Source organism: Taudactylus pleione, unplaced genomic scaffold, assembly GCF_031769625.1.
Source record: "Taudactylus pleione unplaced genomic scaffold, aTauple2 ptg000155l, whole genome shotgun sequence".
NCBI lineage: Eukaryota > Metazoa > Chordata > Amphibia > Anura > Myobatrachidae > Taudactylus > Taudactylus pleione.
Genome location: NW_028284557.1, coordinates 11364564 through 11382915, shown reverse-complemented (window position 1 = coordinate 11382915; position 18352 = coordinate 11364564). Strand labels below are relative to the sequence as shown.

Genomic DNA, 18352 nt, shown 5'->3' with positions numbered 1-18352 from the left:
TCAGAGATGCATAGCTAAAATCTCGACCCCCAGATGAATTCAGGGAGATTCGAGGAACTGCTAATAGTCCTTCATCTACTAATTGTAGTAATCGAGTGGGGGAGTAAAGAATCAGAAGCTGCTTCAGGAACCTTGGTCCTTGGTTATGTAGGGCTTTGAAAGTCAGTAAGCCAATCTTGAAACAGATTCTCCATCTTACAGGCAGACAGTGAAGAGAGTCGAGAATGGGTGTTATGTGGCTGGAATGGGGCTGGTTGATCAATAGCCTGGCAACTGCATTTTGTATCATCTGCTAGCGGTGTAATTATTTTGCTGGGAGACCAAGGTAGAGGGCATTACAGTAGGCTAGGCGTGATGATATAAATGTATGTATGACTTAGGCAGATCTTCTGAGGGAATTAAGTGCTAGATTCTAGCTATGTTCCTCAGATAAAAGAATGAGGACGTGATTGTGGCTGATACCTGATGTCTAATATTCAAGCCACTATCCAGGACCTCAAGATTCCACACATTATCTGTGTATTGTAATTCTGAACTCCGATATTTAAGTCCACTTGGTTGGTTATGCTGTAGTCTTGTCCTTTGATGGTGAGCTCCTTTCATCAGGACCACTGTTTTATCAGGATTCAGTCACAGCCAACTGGCACTTATCCACTCCTGGAGCTCAGCTAGGCAGCTATTGAGATTGTTATTAGGTTGCTCTTCATCATTGAATAATTATTCACAGCCTGGACTTATATAATCATGCATGAGGGGGCATTCTGGAACGTATACATGCATCTCTGCATTTACATTTGAACATCATATGTCCATGGCAACATAGATGATAATTAGCTATTAATAGTCAGCTCCTGCATCCAAGAAGTTAACTAGAAAGGCTATACTTCTACAGACAGATGGTGCTCCCAAAATTCTCCATTTAAGGGGCATCGTTAGAGAAGCCCCATGCATTTTCAGCACACCAAAAGCACTATGAACTGAACTTATGGCTAAAGTTATTGCTTCTTTCTTAAGCTCCCATTCACCCTATCTACAATTGCATAAGAAATACTTCAATACTTAGTATACTATTTCTTTTAAGACACTTAAAGCAAAGCGGTACATTTCAGTGTAAAGACATTTGGCTTACACTTCTAAAGTTAATGAATGCTCACATGCTCTCAGGTTGTTTGTTTCTTCTCAGTGTCATTTATAGAAAAATGTGAAAACTACACTTATCACTGTAATCTTAAAATGACCATTGTTTCCTTAACATCCCTTTGATTTGAAAAGAACAAGTTTATGTACACAAGGCAGCAAAATTGTATATTTGTTTATGACAAATACTGAAAGGTGACCCTGATGTTGAGACCATAGCCTATAGCAAAGAACTGCTTGTTCTGTGTGGTTTCTTTGTTTCCAGAAAAAAAAATAGAGAGAAACTTTGATATGCATCTGCAAAAGAGGAATCCATGATAAGTAAAGTTTGGAAAGGTATTCATATGGCTTTAAGCCAAGTAGGAGGTTTCATCAAACAACTACACAACATCCCCATGGAAACCACAACTGTGGACAGCATAAAAAGTGCCTGAATGAACTCTTAGCATCACTTCCAACAGGTGTTTCCTAGTTCTAACAGTGCTCTTTCAATCAGTACCAAAATGAGCTATAGCTATGCTCATAGCAGCTCTTCCAGACCAGGAAGTAGCACCTCCACACGACTTGCTGGTGTCTATGGAGGGCAAAGTATTCATAGTGGATACGGTGGCTCAGGGTTCCCCCAATCCATTTCCAGGACGGTGTCTCATGGTTTGGGAACTAGCTTGTCATCTGGATTTGGTGGCGGGGCATCTTTCGGTGGTTCTGGATATGGCACAAGTTTTGCTTCCAACAGTGGAGATGGAATGTTCTCTGGGAACGAAAAACACACCATGCAAAATCTGAATGATCGTCTGTCTAATTACCTGGACAAGGTGCGGTCTTTGGAAGAAGCCAATAATGACCTTGAGAAGAAGATCCATGAATGGTATGAGAAGCAAGGTTCAGTCACTGTGCGTGAGCAAAATTATTCTCCCTACTATGCTACAATTGAGGAGCTGCGTGAAAAGGTACCTAACATAGAGTCCAGAACACTTCTCTAGAATATTGCTTAGACTATATCATCATGAGACTGTTTTAATTTGGGTCATATAGGGTTGACAGTTTGGCATCTCTGTGAACAAAAAAACAACAACAAAGAATTAAAAATTAGTTTTAAATTGTAATAGATCATCATTAAATTACTGCCAGGAAAAGTTAACTTGAATCTTTGACAGTCAGTAACATTATTACATCCTACTGACAACATGAAACTGCATATAATGTGCTCCAGACCTATGGTTTGGATATGTGTAAACCTGTATTTACCATTTTTGAGTCCCTATGCTCAAAATGTATACTTAATTTTATTTGTTTGCATCATTTTCATGTTAACTTACATAATTTGCCCATAACTGCTGGTTCTCAGGAACATTATTGATTACTGTCACTAAAATATTTTTAAGGGCTTAAAAATCTGAATAGGGTGATGTTAAGGCTTAAATTATATAGTAATATAAGTGCTTAGAAATTAATCAACATATTACGGGTAAGTGATGCTTGCTTATGACAAACTACTGTAGAATTGTTTTCTGCAATGGAATTGTAGTAAGTGGTCCAGCAAATAAGAATTGTCAAACTAGCATTGGACATCCTTTGAAACATCAAATACTATGGAACTAAAAGTCCCAGCATGCCAGTCAAGTCTCTAGTTGCCTTTGTATAGTGATTCTATATGATGTATAAGTGTTCTCTGAAGAACACATATACCATACATTACCAGATTTGTTTAAGATCATAAGAGCTTTTGAGAGATTTAATAAATGGTGCAATTTTTGCACACTACACATAGACTGCAGGAAAAAACACAGTGACTGACATACTGACATGGGGGCAGATGTATGAAGCTCTGGGAAGTGATAAAGTGGAGAGTGATAACCAACCAACCAATTAGCTCCCAACTGTCATTTTTCAAACACAGCCTGTAACATGACAGTTAGGAGCTGATTGGTTGGTCGTTTATCACTCTCCACTTTATCACTTCTCAGAGCTTCTATACATCTGTCCCCATCTTTCCCATCACTCTGCTCCTCCTATGTTGCAGAATGAGCATGGGGTGGTACCAGTTTAGTCCACTCCTTGCTATATACAGTATAGAGCAGTGACTGTCAGTCTCAGAGGAGTCGAGACATTGGATAAAAAGTTTTTATCCTCTTTTGCCCCTACTTTTCACACCATGGGGCAGATGTATAAAGCTCTGAGAAATGATAAAGTGGAGAGTTAAAAGCGACCAACCAATCAGCTCCTAACCGTCATGTTACAGGTTGTGTTTGAAAAATGACAGTTGGGAGCTGAGCGGTTGGTCGCTTATCACTCTCCACTTTATCACTTCCCAGAGCTTCATACATCTGCCCCAAGGTGAGACATGTTGGGGAAAACAGGTGGGAACTTAGGGGGAGATGTATCAAACCTAGGAGAGATAAAGTGGATAGAGATTGACCAATCAGCTTCGAACTGCAATTTTAAAGGCTGTGTTAATGACAGTTAGAAGCTGTTTGGTTGGCACTTTATCTCTGTCCAAGATTTGATACATCTCTCCCATAGGCTTTACCACCCCTGTATTGGTGCTACCAGAGACATGGTTTTTACCACCCTTTATAGGAGGAAGAGATTTTATAGCTGGCCAAATTGTACAGATCCAGTTTTGCAGCAGTTGCACTGAACGACAGGATCACATGAGATTAGGTTAATCATCGGCAGACTGGATTTCTGTGCATTGTCCATCCCAATCCAATGACCAAGAATAGGACTTTGATTGATAGGGAATATCATTTTGAACACTACAAATAGAATAATTGTCCGAAGATTTTGGTAGAAAAATGTTCAAATGCAGTATAAATAACTAGGAGTGGCCAAGTGCTTGCACACACAGTTGTTTGTGATGAAGACTGTGGTACATTACATTGACCCAAAATACTAATCTATTGAGCACTACTAGGATTTTGTGCTGACACCTGGGTTGGCCTATTTTTAATCCAGCTCTGAATTATACTGCTGTCTTTTTAGTGATTAATATGTGTGTACCAGGGTCCGGGATGCAACTTTCTACGGGTAACTGACTGGAGCACACTATGGGCCTGATTCAGAGATGTACGTTCATCCGATGATGAACATATATCTCCGATGTTTCCGGGTCTGCGTCTGCGCAGGACCCATTCTGCACATGTGTAGAATGGGTCCTGCGATCACACTCACAGGCCGTTTGGTGGGCGCAGCGGGGGTTTGACTAGTGATCGTTCCCAAGAAACGGGGGCGTTTCGCCCCCGTTTTCCGGGAGGGATGAGGCCAGGGTCTGCATTAGCGGACGCACATTTCTGGCCTCTGAAGTGACCAGCACTCAGTCAGGTTTCAGCTCCCGCAGCCTGACCTAAGGAGCCACCATGGCAACCATTGGTCGCGATGGTTGCAATGGTGCTCGCAAATGCAGCAAGTAGGTGTCTGACACCTCCTTCTGCATTTGCATTAGGATAAACGGAATTGCAAAACTGCTTGTGTAGGGCTCTGCAATACCGTCAATCTCTGAATCAGACCCTATGGCTGTTACTGACATATCTACTATTTACTTCTTGTTTGTATTTACAGATCCTCAATGCCACTATTGAAAACAATCAAGTTTTACTTGCAATTGACAATGCCCGTCTGGCTGCTGATGATTTTAAACTCAAGTAAGGTTCTTAACTGGTGGAAAATAAAAAATAGCATTTTAGTGTGACAAATGAGCAGTCTTGCTGAAGAGCAGTGGTCAAAAAGATGTTAGAGTCGCTGTGGGTTACTTACTAACATTGTTCAAATCTGTACTAAACCTTAGCAGCCAATAAGACATCTTCTTTAATTTTGTAATCTGTGCTAGACAGGTGAAAAATGAATAGCTGATTGTTTGCTATGGTTTTAGTGCAGATTTGCACCATTAGTATGTCCTGTTTTATATCAAAGTTTTTGGCATTTAAAATTGCACTTTTTCTTTTCTTTTCCAAAAAAGGTTGTTACTGTAATGCTGGGTACACACTACACTAGGTCGACGGCCGACCCACCAATATATCTGACAATTGGTAAGTGCATATACACTTACCAATCGTCTGCCTGATGTGTCGGACCTGATGTCACAACTTGGCAAGCATTAAAATTTGACCACCCAGTTGAGCTGTCACTCACCACCGGGTCCCTGCAGCATGTGTATGGTTGATCGGTAGGTCACCCGTACAACCAATCACCAGCAGATGCAATGATATATCTACAGATATGGTGATCTAACATTATCAATGTTGCAGAAGAGGAAAAAGGAGACATAGGGGTGGAGCACTGGTGATCTGGATATGGCTAGTGGGAGAACAATGGGATGAAGGCTCTGCATGTGTGACTTACATACTAAGGGGAAAAGATGAACAGTTGGGGGTATGCATGTAAGAGAGAGGGGAGATGGAGTTAGAAGTCATGGAGCTTGAGAGATGAGAAGGTTTGATGCAGGAGAGTTTCATCAAAGACAGCAGATAGGTCCAGAAGAAACTGGATGTGAGAAGGTCATTGGAGATCTTGGTTAGGGCAATTTCAGTGGAGTGGAGGGGGCAGAAACAGAGAAGGGTGTAGGAGAAAAGTAAAGAGGATAAGTGGATATAGACAATCCTCTCGAGAAGCGTGAAAGCAAAACAGAGGATAGAGATAGAGTGGTATTAGAGAGAGGGAGAGGGAGAGTTTGGGTCAGTTGTGGATGGATGACACAAGGGTGAGTATAAAAGAGAAGGGTACAGAGCCAGTGGAGAGATACAGAGCTGGGCAAAATAAGAACAGACTTCATGACAGAGGGAGCAGAGAAATGAGGGAATTGTGTCCATGTGAAAGTTGGAGGACCTAATCCCAGGTAGTAGGTGTGGAAGGTAGATAAAGGGGGAAGGCAGGAAACGGGTAGATGTGGGATAGGAGGAGGCCTATGGTAGAGGGTAGTAAAATCGATAATGAAACCAAAAGAGGAGAGTCTTGAGAGTAAGAGAGGGGCATGTGAGATTGTGGGTTCAAAGTAGGGATTTAAAGATAGATAAGAGATTTGAAGTACTGTACCACTGATTGGTATGAGATAGTGTGGAACTGTAGGAAGAGAGTATACATTTTAAGTAGAACAAGTCCATATGAGAGCTTGATTTCCTCTAGTACAGTACATTTCAGCCCTATAGGAGCATTTCTGAAGGAGGAAAAAGAGAATGTAGAATAGAAAAACCTCTCTGTAGGTACCTCTGTAAAATGTTGTTATTAGTATTATGATGCTCAATTTTTCACTTCAGATATCTAGAAATTCATTATTTTATATCCAACCAACATTTTTAAATTGGACACTCCTATTTACCGGAAGTAAAATGGTAATATGAATCAAAGTGCATGATCAGTTAAATGTATTGAAAGTAAAATAGATTTAAGTTGGCTGATTATATAAAAGAAAGATAGAGAGCAAGAGAATGGTTAAAATAAATAATATACAGAAAAAGATTACCTAATTTTACTCAAGTAGTTGCCACTTCTTGAGCCTCCCTACATTCTAGTTCTCAACCTACAATCTTGTCTTCCTTAGGTATGAGAATGAACATTCCTTGCGTATGAGTGTTGAAGCTGATATAAATGGCCTGCGTAAAGTTTTGGATGAATTAACGCTTTCCAGATCTGACCTGGAACTGCAGATCGAGAACCTAAAGGAGGAGTTGGCTTACCTTAAAAAAAATCATGAGGAGGTGAGAACATCTACAATTTCTTTATGTGGGAATATTTCTCATGTTATTTATGGAATACAATCAGGGAAATCAGTGTTGGCTTGAAGGATGTGAGAAACTTCAAGACTGTTGAGCTTTCTGAAGATCACTGTCCATGAGGGCTTTTTAGTCTAGATCTACCAACAAGGTATTTTCATTTCTCTTCAGGAGATGAGTGAGAAGGGCCAGCAAATGAGTGGTACAGTGAATGTAGAAATGGATGCAGCTCCTGGGACTGATCTGACTAAGACACTGTCTGAAATGAGAGAGCAATATGAATTCATTGCCGAGAGGAACAGGAGAGATGCTGAAGCATGGTTCTTGTCTCAGGTATGTCTTCATTCCTATAGATATCTATCACATTAGTTATAAAATGTAACTGCATCTAAATTGTCCATTTCTAGAGTGAATCGCTCCACAAGGAAGTTGTTACCCACACAGAACAAGTCCAGTCTAGCAAGTCGGAGATCACGGATCTAAGGCGCACTGCGCAAGGGTTGGAGATTGAGCTGCAGTCACAGCACAGCACGGTAAGGGTACATACGTAGACATTAAATATGAACACATTTAAATCTGCAATTACAGTCTGTCCCAGATCAGATTGTAACTTATCGATAAGTATAGTGTCAGTACAACATTTGGGCACAATACAAGATACACAACAAGTGCAGCATAAGCCTGCATTCCCATCAAAAGATGGAACGTTTTTCATCCCATCAAATATCACGACCAATGAATCCATGTTTCTCCATGTATATATAGGAACACTACATCACAGAATTGTATTTGCCTTGTGGGTATGCATTATACCATTTCTATAATAATTTTCAGCCTACTGCATTGGTTAGGCCACTTTTATTTATGCACAGCATGATGGTACAGTGGTTAACATTGCTACCCCACAACACTGCGGCCTTAAATTTAAATTCCAAACCAGGGCATTATTTGTGTGATATTTGTATGTTCTCCCAGTTGTATGGGTTTCCTCTGGGTACTACATTTTCTCTCACACTCCAAATCATACAGGTAGGCTATTTGGCTGCTCATTACTGTGTGTGTACATTTGTGTTAATATATCTGGAAATTTAAACAGGGAATTTAGACTGTATGCACCTTTAGAGAAGGTAATGGTGATTGACACATTTCTCTCTGCACATCACTGCATAATTGGTGGAGCTATATAAATAAATGAAAATAATTATATTACAGAGTCTTTCATACATCAATGTCTAAGGGGCATATTTACCACAATCTGCATTTAAAATGCAGTTGTGGTGTGATAGTTTCACCTAAATACGCATTGGGAATTAAGGAAATATCACTTGGATGTGCTACAATTCGCACGCAGGGAGAGAGCTTGAGAGAAAGTTTTGTCCTCGAGAATCTTCTTCGTACTGTTCTCAGGGTATTTTTCGCAAAATATATTAAAAAAGTTCCAGCTTTAACCTAATGCTTTAGAATTATGCAGAGAAAATGTCTAAAGGGGCCTGTCCATTAGCAGATAAATTTGAATGATGAACGATTTATCGTTCAGTCCCTCAATGTATCTGCTAATGGATAGGCTCTGAACGATGAAAATGCGCACTCCCGCAGCCGACAAATTTTGTCTTTTGTCTCTCCAACATGTTGGTCAATTATCGCTTATCGCTGACAGATATTTTTAATGAAAATGAATAGAAACATAAAAAAATCCACTCCCTGAATGATGTCATGCAATATCGTTCGTCGTTTGTCGTTTGCAAAAATCTGTCATGTTCCTGACAGATATCTGTCACCGCAGCCCCAGGAATTTTCAAGGGATAATCTTTTGTCTTTCATCTTTTGCAAAAGATATGCTAATGCATAGGCCCCATAAGACAGCTCCAGCCAAAAGCACATGGTGTTACAAACATAAACCTTCACTCATGTTATATAAACCTATATATACTCTTCATACAACTAATCATCATGTATTGTATTTATAGTTTTCCTTTTATTAATTTTCATATCTTTTCTGAAGCACAGTATCTATTTGGCTTTTTCACTCATGAAATGATACTAAATATGTTTCATCCTGTTCGTATGCTTACAAATGCAGCTGGTAGTTGATAAATTACATAAGAGAGATGTATAAGTAATAGAATATATAAAAGTATACATTTCTGTAACAAATTGCAAGTATAATATTCAGTTGTATGTGTAACACCCCCTCTGCACACTCACTCTGATGGTAATGGGTGATGATATGTGTGACTTTGTGGTTGCGTGTGCAATCTAACCATGTTATCTCTGGATCAGTGCGCCAAATTATTGCATTTTCTTCAAGGATGTAGAAGGGCTACCCTTGCCTGGGTTGAACTACCATCTTCTGCCTATAAATGCCTATTAGGATGGAACTGGGAAGACGATGGTTTGGTGGGAAAAAAGCCAGTCCAAAAGACAATAACATTGTGCAGACTATTGTAAATACTTTGTAAATATTAATTGTGGATGGGATATAAATTATAATTATTTAGAAGGTTAGATAAATCAAGCATTAGATGGTACAAACAATTTCTATACTATAAAACTATTATTACAATGATGAATCTACCTCCACAAATCAAACATAAAAACTCATAGATCAATAATTACTAATAACATACCTCACTCAATAGTACAAACATAATTCTATCACAGTTCTAACAGTATGTAATATTATCAATTGTTGACATTGGTGGTGCACTTTGCTGGTGGTAAGTAACCCGGTTACTTACAGCGTCGGAGAAAGAGCAGTGTAAACCTCAAATCTCTTTAGCACTCTAAGCAGTGGATTACATTTAGAACATTTCTCAGTCTCTGAAAGATGGTCTGTGAAAAATGCTATACTGTATGTAATTAGAACAAAGTCTCTAAAAACAGGGCAGGCAGTTATGGCTAATATAGTAATGGGCATGTGTGTATTAGCATGTGCTAAATGGGCTGGAGTGTACTGCCTGTACACTGTTGATTGTTTTTTTTTCTCTCCACACCCTGTTCTCACACTTCCTCAACTCACTGAAGAGTATTAATTTAACAATGATGGCTACTGTAGCATTTCAACTATTCCTCCAGGACCTTCCAACCACCAACATCAACATATTTTTCTCGCACCCCATAGAGGTGCACATCAAAACGACTGACGCGGCTGGCCAGCCACCGGAGCCTTAGTAGACTCCGGGCACTCTCTAGTGTGGAGCCTACTGCGCATGCGCAGAACACTGGAAAAATGTCCATGGCGGCAATTTTCTGGTGTTCTGAGCAGCGCTGACACCCGACGTGGGACCACGGACAGGTAGGTTTAAAAAAATATGGGTGCAGGGTGTGCGGTGCGGGGCCTCCCTGGACCCGGGGGCCCGTGTGCCCCGCACACACTACACCCATTATAGATACGCCACTGGGTTAGAGTTAGGGGGTAAATAGGACAGGGGAACAGTACTCACCATTCCCCTGTCAAGATTCCAACCTTCTGGATGCCGCTGTCAGTGTACTCCGTCGGTATTTCATGCCGATTCCCTCCCGCCATCGCAGATGTACACAAACCATTGAGTTTGCGTACATCGCTAAATCAGGCCCATTGAGCATATTGGCCATTTTCATGCTACACGTGCCCAACATATATTACAATATAGGGATGTCTGTGGCCAGCATTTGTTCTTAACTGGATACATAAGACTTGATTCAGAGATGGATGCATTTAAAACATTGGATGCAAGCACCCGCTGTTTTCAATCTGTTCCTATGGTTACCACTGGAGGACGCAGATCCGAACTGCATGAAGATCCATGTATTTCTGATAGGCGATCCTTGAGGGGAGACGGGGGGCTAGCTTACACCGGCGGACGCATTTGCGAATGTGATTGGGGCGTGCCATGTACAGTTGGACATCCTTGGACATAGGTTTGCTCGAATGTCCGATGGTGCAGTCGATGTCCGCTCAATGATGCACAGCTGTTGATTAAAGTCGCAATCTATCTCAGTAAACAGCCCATCACCTGCTGCATAATCATAAATTTACAGTATCAGCTGTGGTAAAAGTCGCACCCGCTACTGCATTAGCTCTGAATCAGACCCATAGAATGTTATTATATATTGCATATTTTGGTGACCTATCTCCATTTTAAATGACACACTTCTTGTATGGAGTCATGCAGAACCTAAATGCAAATACTGTAACAAATCTGGAATGCAATCCTAATGGAATGCAAACATATCAAATTGCCACATTGGCAGATGTATAGTACTGTACAGGAGCCTTGAAAGGTCTAGGAATGTTTGCACTGTAGCACAGCACTTATGTAACCTAATAATTAAATAAATATCAAAATGAGCAAAGTATGATTGACTGTCACACAAAGAAATAAAATTATTTTTATATTATCATATCACAATTATCCAATATTCTCTCCTCAGAAATCAGGACTGGAGGCTTCCATTTCAGACACTGAGGCTCGTTATGCTGCCCAGCTTCACCATATCCAATCTGTAATTGGCACCTTTGAGGGACAGCTGGGAGATCTTCGCTCTGACCTGGAACGTCAGAATATGGAGTACAAGACTCTCCTGGATATAAAGGCTCACCTTGAGGCTGAGATTGCTACCTACCGCAAGCTGCTGGATGAACATGACCAAAGGTAGTTGCAGCAAACATCTAAGTTTCAGTTAACTTATACTGTACCTGTCACAAAAGTCCAACGTAATGGGCAAATATTAAAGCATACATTGCATTAACAAAACAAAAAAAGAAGTTCCTCAGGTCATGGAAATAGTTCCTGGACTTGAACACAGTTCTTAAGCTGGGAACACACACATAGATATATTGGGCGATCAATTGATCGGCCAATATATCTGCTGCCCATCGACCAGTGTGTACCCGCGATATGTCTGTTGTTCACATTGTTGTTCACAGACATATCTCTCAGACGATGGACAGACCGCCCGTACACATGCAGCGGCAGCCGCGGGGAGGGGGACGGACATGTCCCGCCCCCTGTCCAGCGGGACCCACCCCCTCCTACACACTGAACAAAGATGATGGTTGTTCAGTGTGTAAAAAAAACCCATCAACTGCAGATATATCTGCAGATCACTCGATCTGCAGATATATCTGTTTAGTGTGTACCCAGCATTAAAGTCATGAAGTTATTCATCATTTGGTTAAAAAGATTTGTGCCAATTGTGTGTCAGCTCTGTTCAGGGAAAATTTGAGGAAAAATTACTTCACAGAAAGGGTAGTGGACAAGTGGAATAGCCTCCCATCAGAGGTGGTAGAGGATAATGGCTCTATTTACTACAATCCGCATATTGAATGCAGACTGTAGTGTGATATTACCGAGTGAATTCGCATTGCGAATTCAGGCAATATCACAGGGATTTACTACAAATCCCTTACAGGGACAGAGTTTGCGATAAAGCTCTGTCCCTGCAAATTCCCTTTGGAGCCTTATCACGGTATTTTCGCAAAAAATACCGTGATTAAGTGCTCGCGCATGCGCCGACCGATCGCCGCTGCTACCCCCCTACCGCGGCGCTAAGGCTAACCCCTGATGCTAAGCCCCGCGATCACAGACCCCCCCCGCGACCCCCCTCCCTTAATAGCACTTACCTGCATGCTCCGGGCCTCCGGTGATGTTCTCCATTCCTCCGGTCAGGTGATCTCCCATACTGCACTAGGACCCGATCACCTGATGACCGGGCAGCAGTGCATAATGGGAGATCAGCTGACCAGAGGGGAGTCATCTCCGGAGGCCTGATCACCGGTCCCAGGAGTCAGGTCAGTGAATTTTTTTTTTACTATTTTTTTTTTCTTTTTTTTACAGTAATCAGCTTGCGTTCTGTTTAGACCACACAGCTGATTACTGGGACCGACTCCCGGCTCTGCTCTCCCCGTTAGAGCAGGGCAGGAGGCCGGTAACTGGGGGAGACCCTGGATAACGCCACCACCAGATGGCGTTATTATCACAGGGCTTCCCCCGGTATTTTTTCACATTTTTATTTCATTAACTCTGGTCGGATCACATTTCCCATTACAGTTATGGGAAATGCAATCTGCTTTACTAAAAATAAGTGATACTTAGGGGTTGGAGTAGAATTTTACGAATTCTACTCCAATTGCCCTGTAATAACTATAGGTGATACTAAAATAATGTGAAAAGGGTGTGAAAACACCCTTTTTCACATTATTTTAGTAAAAATAATGTTGATAAATAGAGCCCTTAGACAGAAGAGCAACTGAAACATGCAGAGCCATAACTAGACTTTTTGGTGCCCTGTGCCAGAAAGAGCATTGGTGCCCCCCTCATTTTTCAAAGGGACATAATGCACCCAAAACAGGGGAATGACCTCATGGGGAAGGACCAGGGAAGAGATCGGGGAGGCCAGGAGATGCTGGGGATGAAATAAGAGGAAGCTACAAGTGAGAATGATAATAACCAGAAATTTACAGGCCAAAACAGCGCCCCCTGCCCTGTGGTGCCCTGTGCGATGGCACCGGCCGCACTACCCTAGCTACGGCCCTGCATGGGATAGTCATAAGGATATCCTTCAGAAGAAGTAAGAATCAATAAGGGTTGAGGTAACAATATGTTTAAAAATGGGGCAGACTAGATGGGCCAAGTGGTTCTTATCTGCCGTCAAATTCTATGTTTCTATTTACTACTATTACTTGTTCTGCAAACATTTGTCATTTTGATGATTACAGCCTTCAAAGTAACTTTAAATGTTAAGGAATATGGAGTTGAAACAAGTCATTTATGAAATTGCAAAATGTGCCCTCTCTATTGCTTGCATATTCTATGTAACATTAACAAATGAAGGCATGATTTAACTTCCAAAACAGAAAAATTTATGAAAGCCCTCAAAACATGACCCCATATAATATTACCTGGGCTGAATTCATTCATAGGTGTTTAACGCCAACACTATCATCAAATCAATGCAATGCTTTATTTCATTAATTTTTACAACATAGCATTCCCAAAGTAAGGTATGCAGTGTAGGTTGCCATACACCAAAAGTCAATCACATTGCAATAGAGTTAAAAATATAGCTTTTTTACACTTCAGAACCTCATTTAATTCCTGTTTTTTTGCTTTTGTTTTACAGCATTGGTGGAACTCACAAAGAGAGTGCTGGTAAATGTCTTACACTGAGATCGTAGAAGCATGGACTTAAATTGTGGATGCAAACTTAACATTTGATTATTTAATCAGCTTGATATCAGTATCAGTGCCGTAACTAGGGTGGTGGGACCTGTGCCATGGCACAGGGCACCGCAGAGAAGGGGGCGCTGTTTGGGCCTGTCAATTTTCTGTTTATTATCATTCTCACTTGTAGTTTCTTCTTCTTTTATCGCCAGTATTCCTGAACTTCTATATCTCTTCCCCTGCCCTTCCCATGAGGCCATGGCCCTTTTTTGGTGCGTCTTATGTCACAATTTGAAAAATGAAGGGTAGGGGGCGTCAAGGCACTTTCTGGCACAGGGCAACAAAAAGTCTAGTTACGGCTCTGATCAGCATAATTATTAGTGAACAAAGGTATAGCTACTAGGGGTGCTTAGATGCAGACCCATCTGCTCAGTGACACTTAGACAGTTTCATTTATTAAATGCACTCAATGGGGCTGATTCTGAGTTGCACGCAAATCACAATGCGCACGGATCTCATGCATTTCATCATACTGCATATGCGCCAAAGGGAGAAAATGGCTTCTGTGCATGCACCTGATTAGGTGCAGAGATTGTTAGTGTGTATGGATTGCTCTATCCATCAACATACCACACATTCCGTGAAATGGGCGGAAGTGTGTAGCAACCATGTGATCGCATGGAACTCTTCTGTCATGTAAGTTGTTTCCTTGCTCTATCATATCATGCGGGATGTCTGTTTGAGCTGGGTCACTTGCACCCAGCATAGGGCTGATATAAGTTCTGATACTAATGATGACAGCAGCAGATATGGGTGGAAGAACAGTGGGCGGGATAGGCTAGGTGTGCAAGTACATTCTCAAAATGATCATATCAATAATATCCTCTGACCCATGTGTTGCGGCAGAAATCTAGGCAAACCTGAGCAAATCAAGAACCACAGCTCCACCAAATAGCATTTTACACTGCTCCTCACAGCTCATCCCTTTCTTTGTAAATAAGGCGCAGAATGCTTGCGTAGGCCATGTAATTTCCTTTAGTTGTCCCATATATATATATATATATATATATATATATACATGTGTGTGTATGGGCGTAGATTGAAAGATAGACAGTAAATAGGTTGACAGGAACAAAAGGCCAACAGGTACAATTTGTCGACAGGGTCAAATGTCGATACAAAAGAATGGTCGACACAAAAATGTTCGTCACATTTTTTTCAAACCCTAATGTTCACCCTAACCCTCCCTCGGTGCCTAACCCTCCCTCCTGATGCATAACCCTAATCGTTGGGGTTGGTGCCTGACACTAGCCGTCCCTTCTAGTGCCAAACCCTAACTCTCCGGTAAGTGTTTAACCCTAACCCTCCCTCCTGGTGCCTAACCCTAACCGTCGGGGTAAGTGCCTCACCCTAACCCTCCGATAAGTGCCTAACTCTAACTCTGAACCTAAAAAAAAATGAAGACCATTTTTGTATCGACAATTTTAGTATTGACCTTTTGACCCTGTTGACCATTTGTACCCGTCGAGATTCTTACATGTCATCCATTAGTTTGTCAACCTTTTGTCCCTGTTGACCTATTGACTGTATAACATCTGGTGTCTATCTAGACATTGTAGACCTCTTTACTGTCTATCTTTCAATCCACACCCATATACAGTCAGGTCCATAAATATTGGGACATTGACAGAATTTTCATATTTTGGCCTCTATTCACCACCACAATGGTTTTGAAATGAAACAAACAAGATATGCTTTACCTGCAGACTTTCAGATTTAATTTGAGGGTAATTACATCCAAATCGGGTGAACGGTGTAGGAATTACAACAGTTTCAATATGTGCCTCCCACTTTTTAAGATCAGGCAAACATCAACTTCCTCAATGTTTCTATGGTCACTCAGAATGGCCACGCAAATGGGACGGCAGAGCTATAGTTCCCTGACGCATGTGGAGTCAGCTGATAATCGCTCAACTGCGTGAACATCGACATAGCGTACAACTCTGAATCGGGCCCTTAGCTGGCGGGATGCAGCAATGTCAGAAATGCAGTCAAACCCCTGAAAATTTGCTGTTTTCGGGAGTTTGACTGCATTTCTCATATGCACCAAGCTTGCTTGGATGCGGCGGGTAACACCATCTTAAGATGGCGTTACCCTATAGAAGCCTATGGGCTTCTATTCGCAGAGTGATGTGGGAGGAATCCAATCGGATCCTTCCAGCACCCCCCGCGGAGCGTTTTTCCTTCTGTGCATGCGCAGAAGGGTGCCAGAAGAACTTCTCGGTCATATACCCGGAAGTCTCTCTACCGAGAGAGATGTCCTTTGCATTTTTGTTCATGCATACTGGTGTAATTAACACCGGCATGCATGCAAAGAGTGGCGAGATGCATTGCATGCAAATTGTGATGCGTCATGCATCCAGCCCAATGGCGAGGCTTGGTGCATATGAGAAATGTGGTCAAACCCCCAAAACTGCATTTTCGGGTGTTTGACTGCATTTCTGACATCCCACCCAATGTTTTTAAAACAAATGTCCCTTTAAATCCAGCAGCAAATACCTTAGTGGTACTGGATACCATAGGTGCTACATGTGTTATTTCAGACTCCGGGCTAGATGCACTAAACCTTCAAGAGAGCTATAATGGAGAGAGATCACATACCAACCAATCAGCTCCTGACAGTAATTTTACAGACTGTGGGGTCTATTTACTAAGCCGTGGATGGAGAAAAAGTGGACATATATAAAGTACCAGCCAGCCAGCTCCTAACTTGAATTTTTCAAACACAAATTGTGACATGGCAGTTAGGAGCTAATTAGTTGGTTGGTACGTTATATCCGTCCACTCTATCTCCATCCAAGACTTAGTAAATAGATCCCTGTGTTTAAAAAATGACAGTTAAGAGCTGATTGGTTGGTACTTTATCTCTCTCCACTTTATCTCTCTCCAAGCTTTGATAAATCTCACTCTCCATGATATAAGGAGCTACCACATCTGGGTCGTCTGGAGCACAGGTTCTCAAACCCGGTCCTCAGGACCTGAAACAGTGCATGTTTTCCAGGTCTCCTCACAGAATCACAAGTGAAATAATTAGCTCCACCTGTGGATCTTTTAAAATGTGTCAGTGAGTAATGTTGACACCTGGGCACTTGCTGGGTGACCTGGAAAATGTCAACTGTGTGGGGTCCTGAGGACCGAGTTTGAGAATCACTGGTCTAGAGCAATGACCCAATAAGCAATCACAGACCCAGTTATCTATTAGAAGTACCCCTATGCAGTGTGAAGAATACTGTATAGTGATTTCTTTTTTCTCTGTCCTCCTAGGGTCCAGCACAACCACTACAACCACTACTAAGGTCCACACTGTTGTGAAAGAAGAAGTGCCTGCCACTGAAAAGAAGTGAACTTTAAGAGCACATTCTCTGTTCCCAGATCTTTAAATCAATGAGCCATACGTGTTATATTCTTCAGAAATAATTTGCAATAATAAACAATTACAGCAACATATAAAGTTGTCCGCCTCTACATTGAGTTATACACAAATCCAATGACAATAAATATCATTCTGAATTACTCTTGAGAACACAGAGAAATCCTCTCACCTTTTATTTTGATACATACTACAAGCTTTCTAATCCAAATATTTTGCAATGACCATAAAGGTCATCTCTTCAACTTAATTGGTGTATACTATAATTTTCTCATTCCAAGGTTATATTATATTTTTTCAAGCTTATAATTAGAATTATAAACACCACTCTAAGCAGGAATTATTTATACTTAATTTCTTCAGTAAAAGTACAACTATGCCATCATCATACACATTAATGCCATAGTGATGACTAAAAGGTGGAAGTGCTTCAGTGTCTCTAGGAGGTGAGCAATGTGGAACTAGAGCAGCCCTCCCCACTGTGATTTGGTGGCCCTGGTGGGATATGTGCAAAAAAGAAGGCTTACTTTGGGGTGCTTATGGGCAGGCATCCAACTTCTACATCTTCTATGCTTTTGGATCTCACAAGAGTTTGACGTTTTTCTTTTCTTATAGATATCATTTATCAGCACAGGAAAAGGTGCATGTGTGTTAGTTGACATAATGATTTATAAACAGGTACCATGAGAATTTAAGGATGGAGTAGGGAGGATGGGCAGGGGAGACTCAGGAGTCCATTAATATATGAATGATTAATGAACTAGTGAACAATAGTATAGTGAAAGCTTTCCATAGGGTAGGGAGCAAACACTGGCTCACTAGCACCAAGTAGCTTTTGGTAGAGGTTGAGGTCATGGTCTAGAGCAGCGTTTTTCAACCACTGTGACGTGGCACACTAGTGTGCCGTGAGTGGTTGTCAAGTGTGCCGCAGC

General features: G+C 41.4%; 1 protein-coding gene across 1 annotated transcript; it reads left to right on the top strand.

The window, feature by feature from the left end:
- The first annotated feature begins 1578 nt into the window (after nucleotides 1-1578).
- On the top strand, nucleotides 1579-17489 carry LOC148521812 (keratin, type I cytoskeletal 19-like). Its single transcript, XM_088474679.1, has 8 exons — nucleotides 1579-2087; nucleotides 4699-4781; nucleotides 6674-6830; nucleotides 7017-7178; nucleotides 7253-7378; nucleotides 11259-11479; nucleotides 13950-13978; nucleotides 17315-17489. The coding sequence occupies exons 1-8, from the start codon at nucleotides 1641-1643 to the stop codon at nucleotides 17392-17394; spliced, it is 1305 nt and encodes a 434-aa protein (XP_088330805.1). The 5' UTR covers nucleotides 1579-1640; the 3' UTR covers nucleotides 17395-17489.
- The last annotated feature ends 863 nt before the right edge of the window (nucleotides 17490-18352 follow it).

Bases quoted from the DNA above. Each gene is read 5' to 3' on its own strand.
- LOC148521812 (XM_088474679.1), top strand. From the start codon at position 1,641: ATGAGCTATAGCTATGCTCATAGCAGCTCTTCCAGACCAGGAAGTAGC. The intron at 4,782-6,673 runs GTAAGGTTCTTA...TGTCTTCCTTAG, and splicing joins GCTGATGATTTTAAACTCAA to GTATGAGAATGAACATTCCT. The intron at 7,179-7,252 runs GTATGTCTTCAT...GTCCATTTCTAG, and splicing joins AAGCATGGTTCTTGTCTCAG to AGTGAATCGCTCCACAAGGA.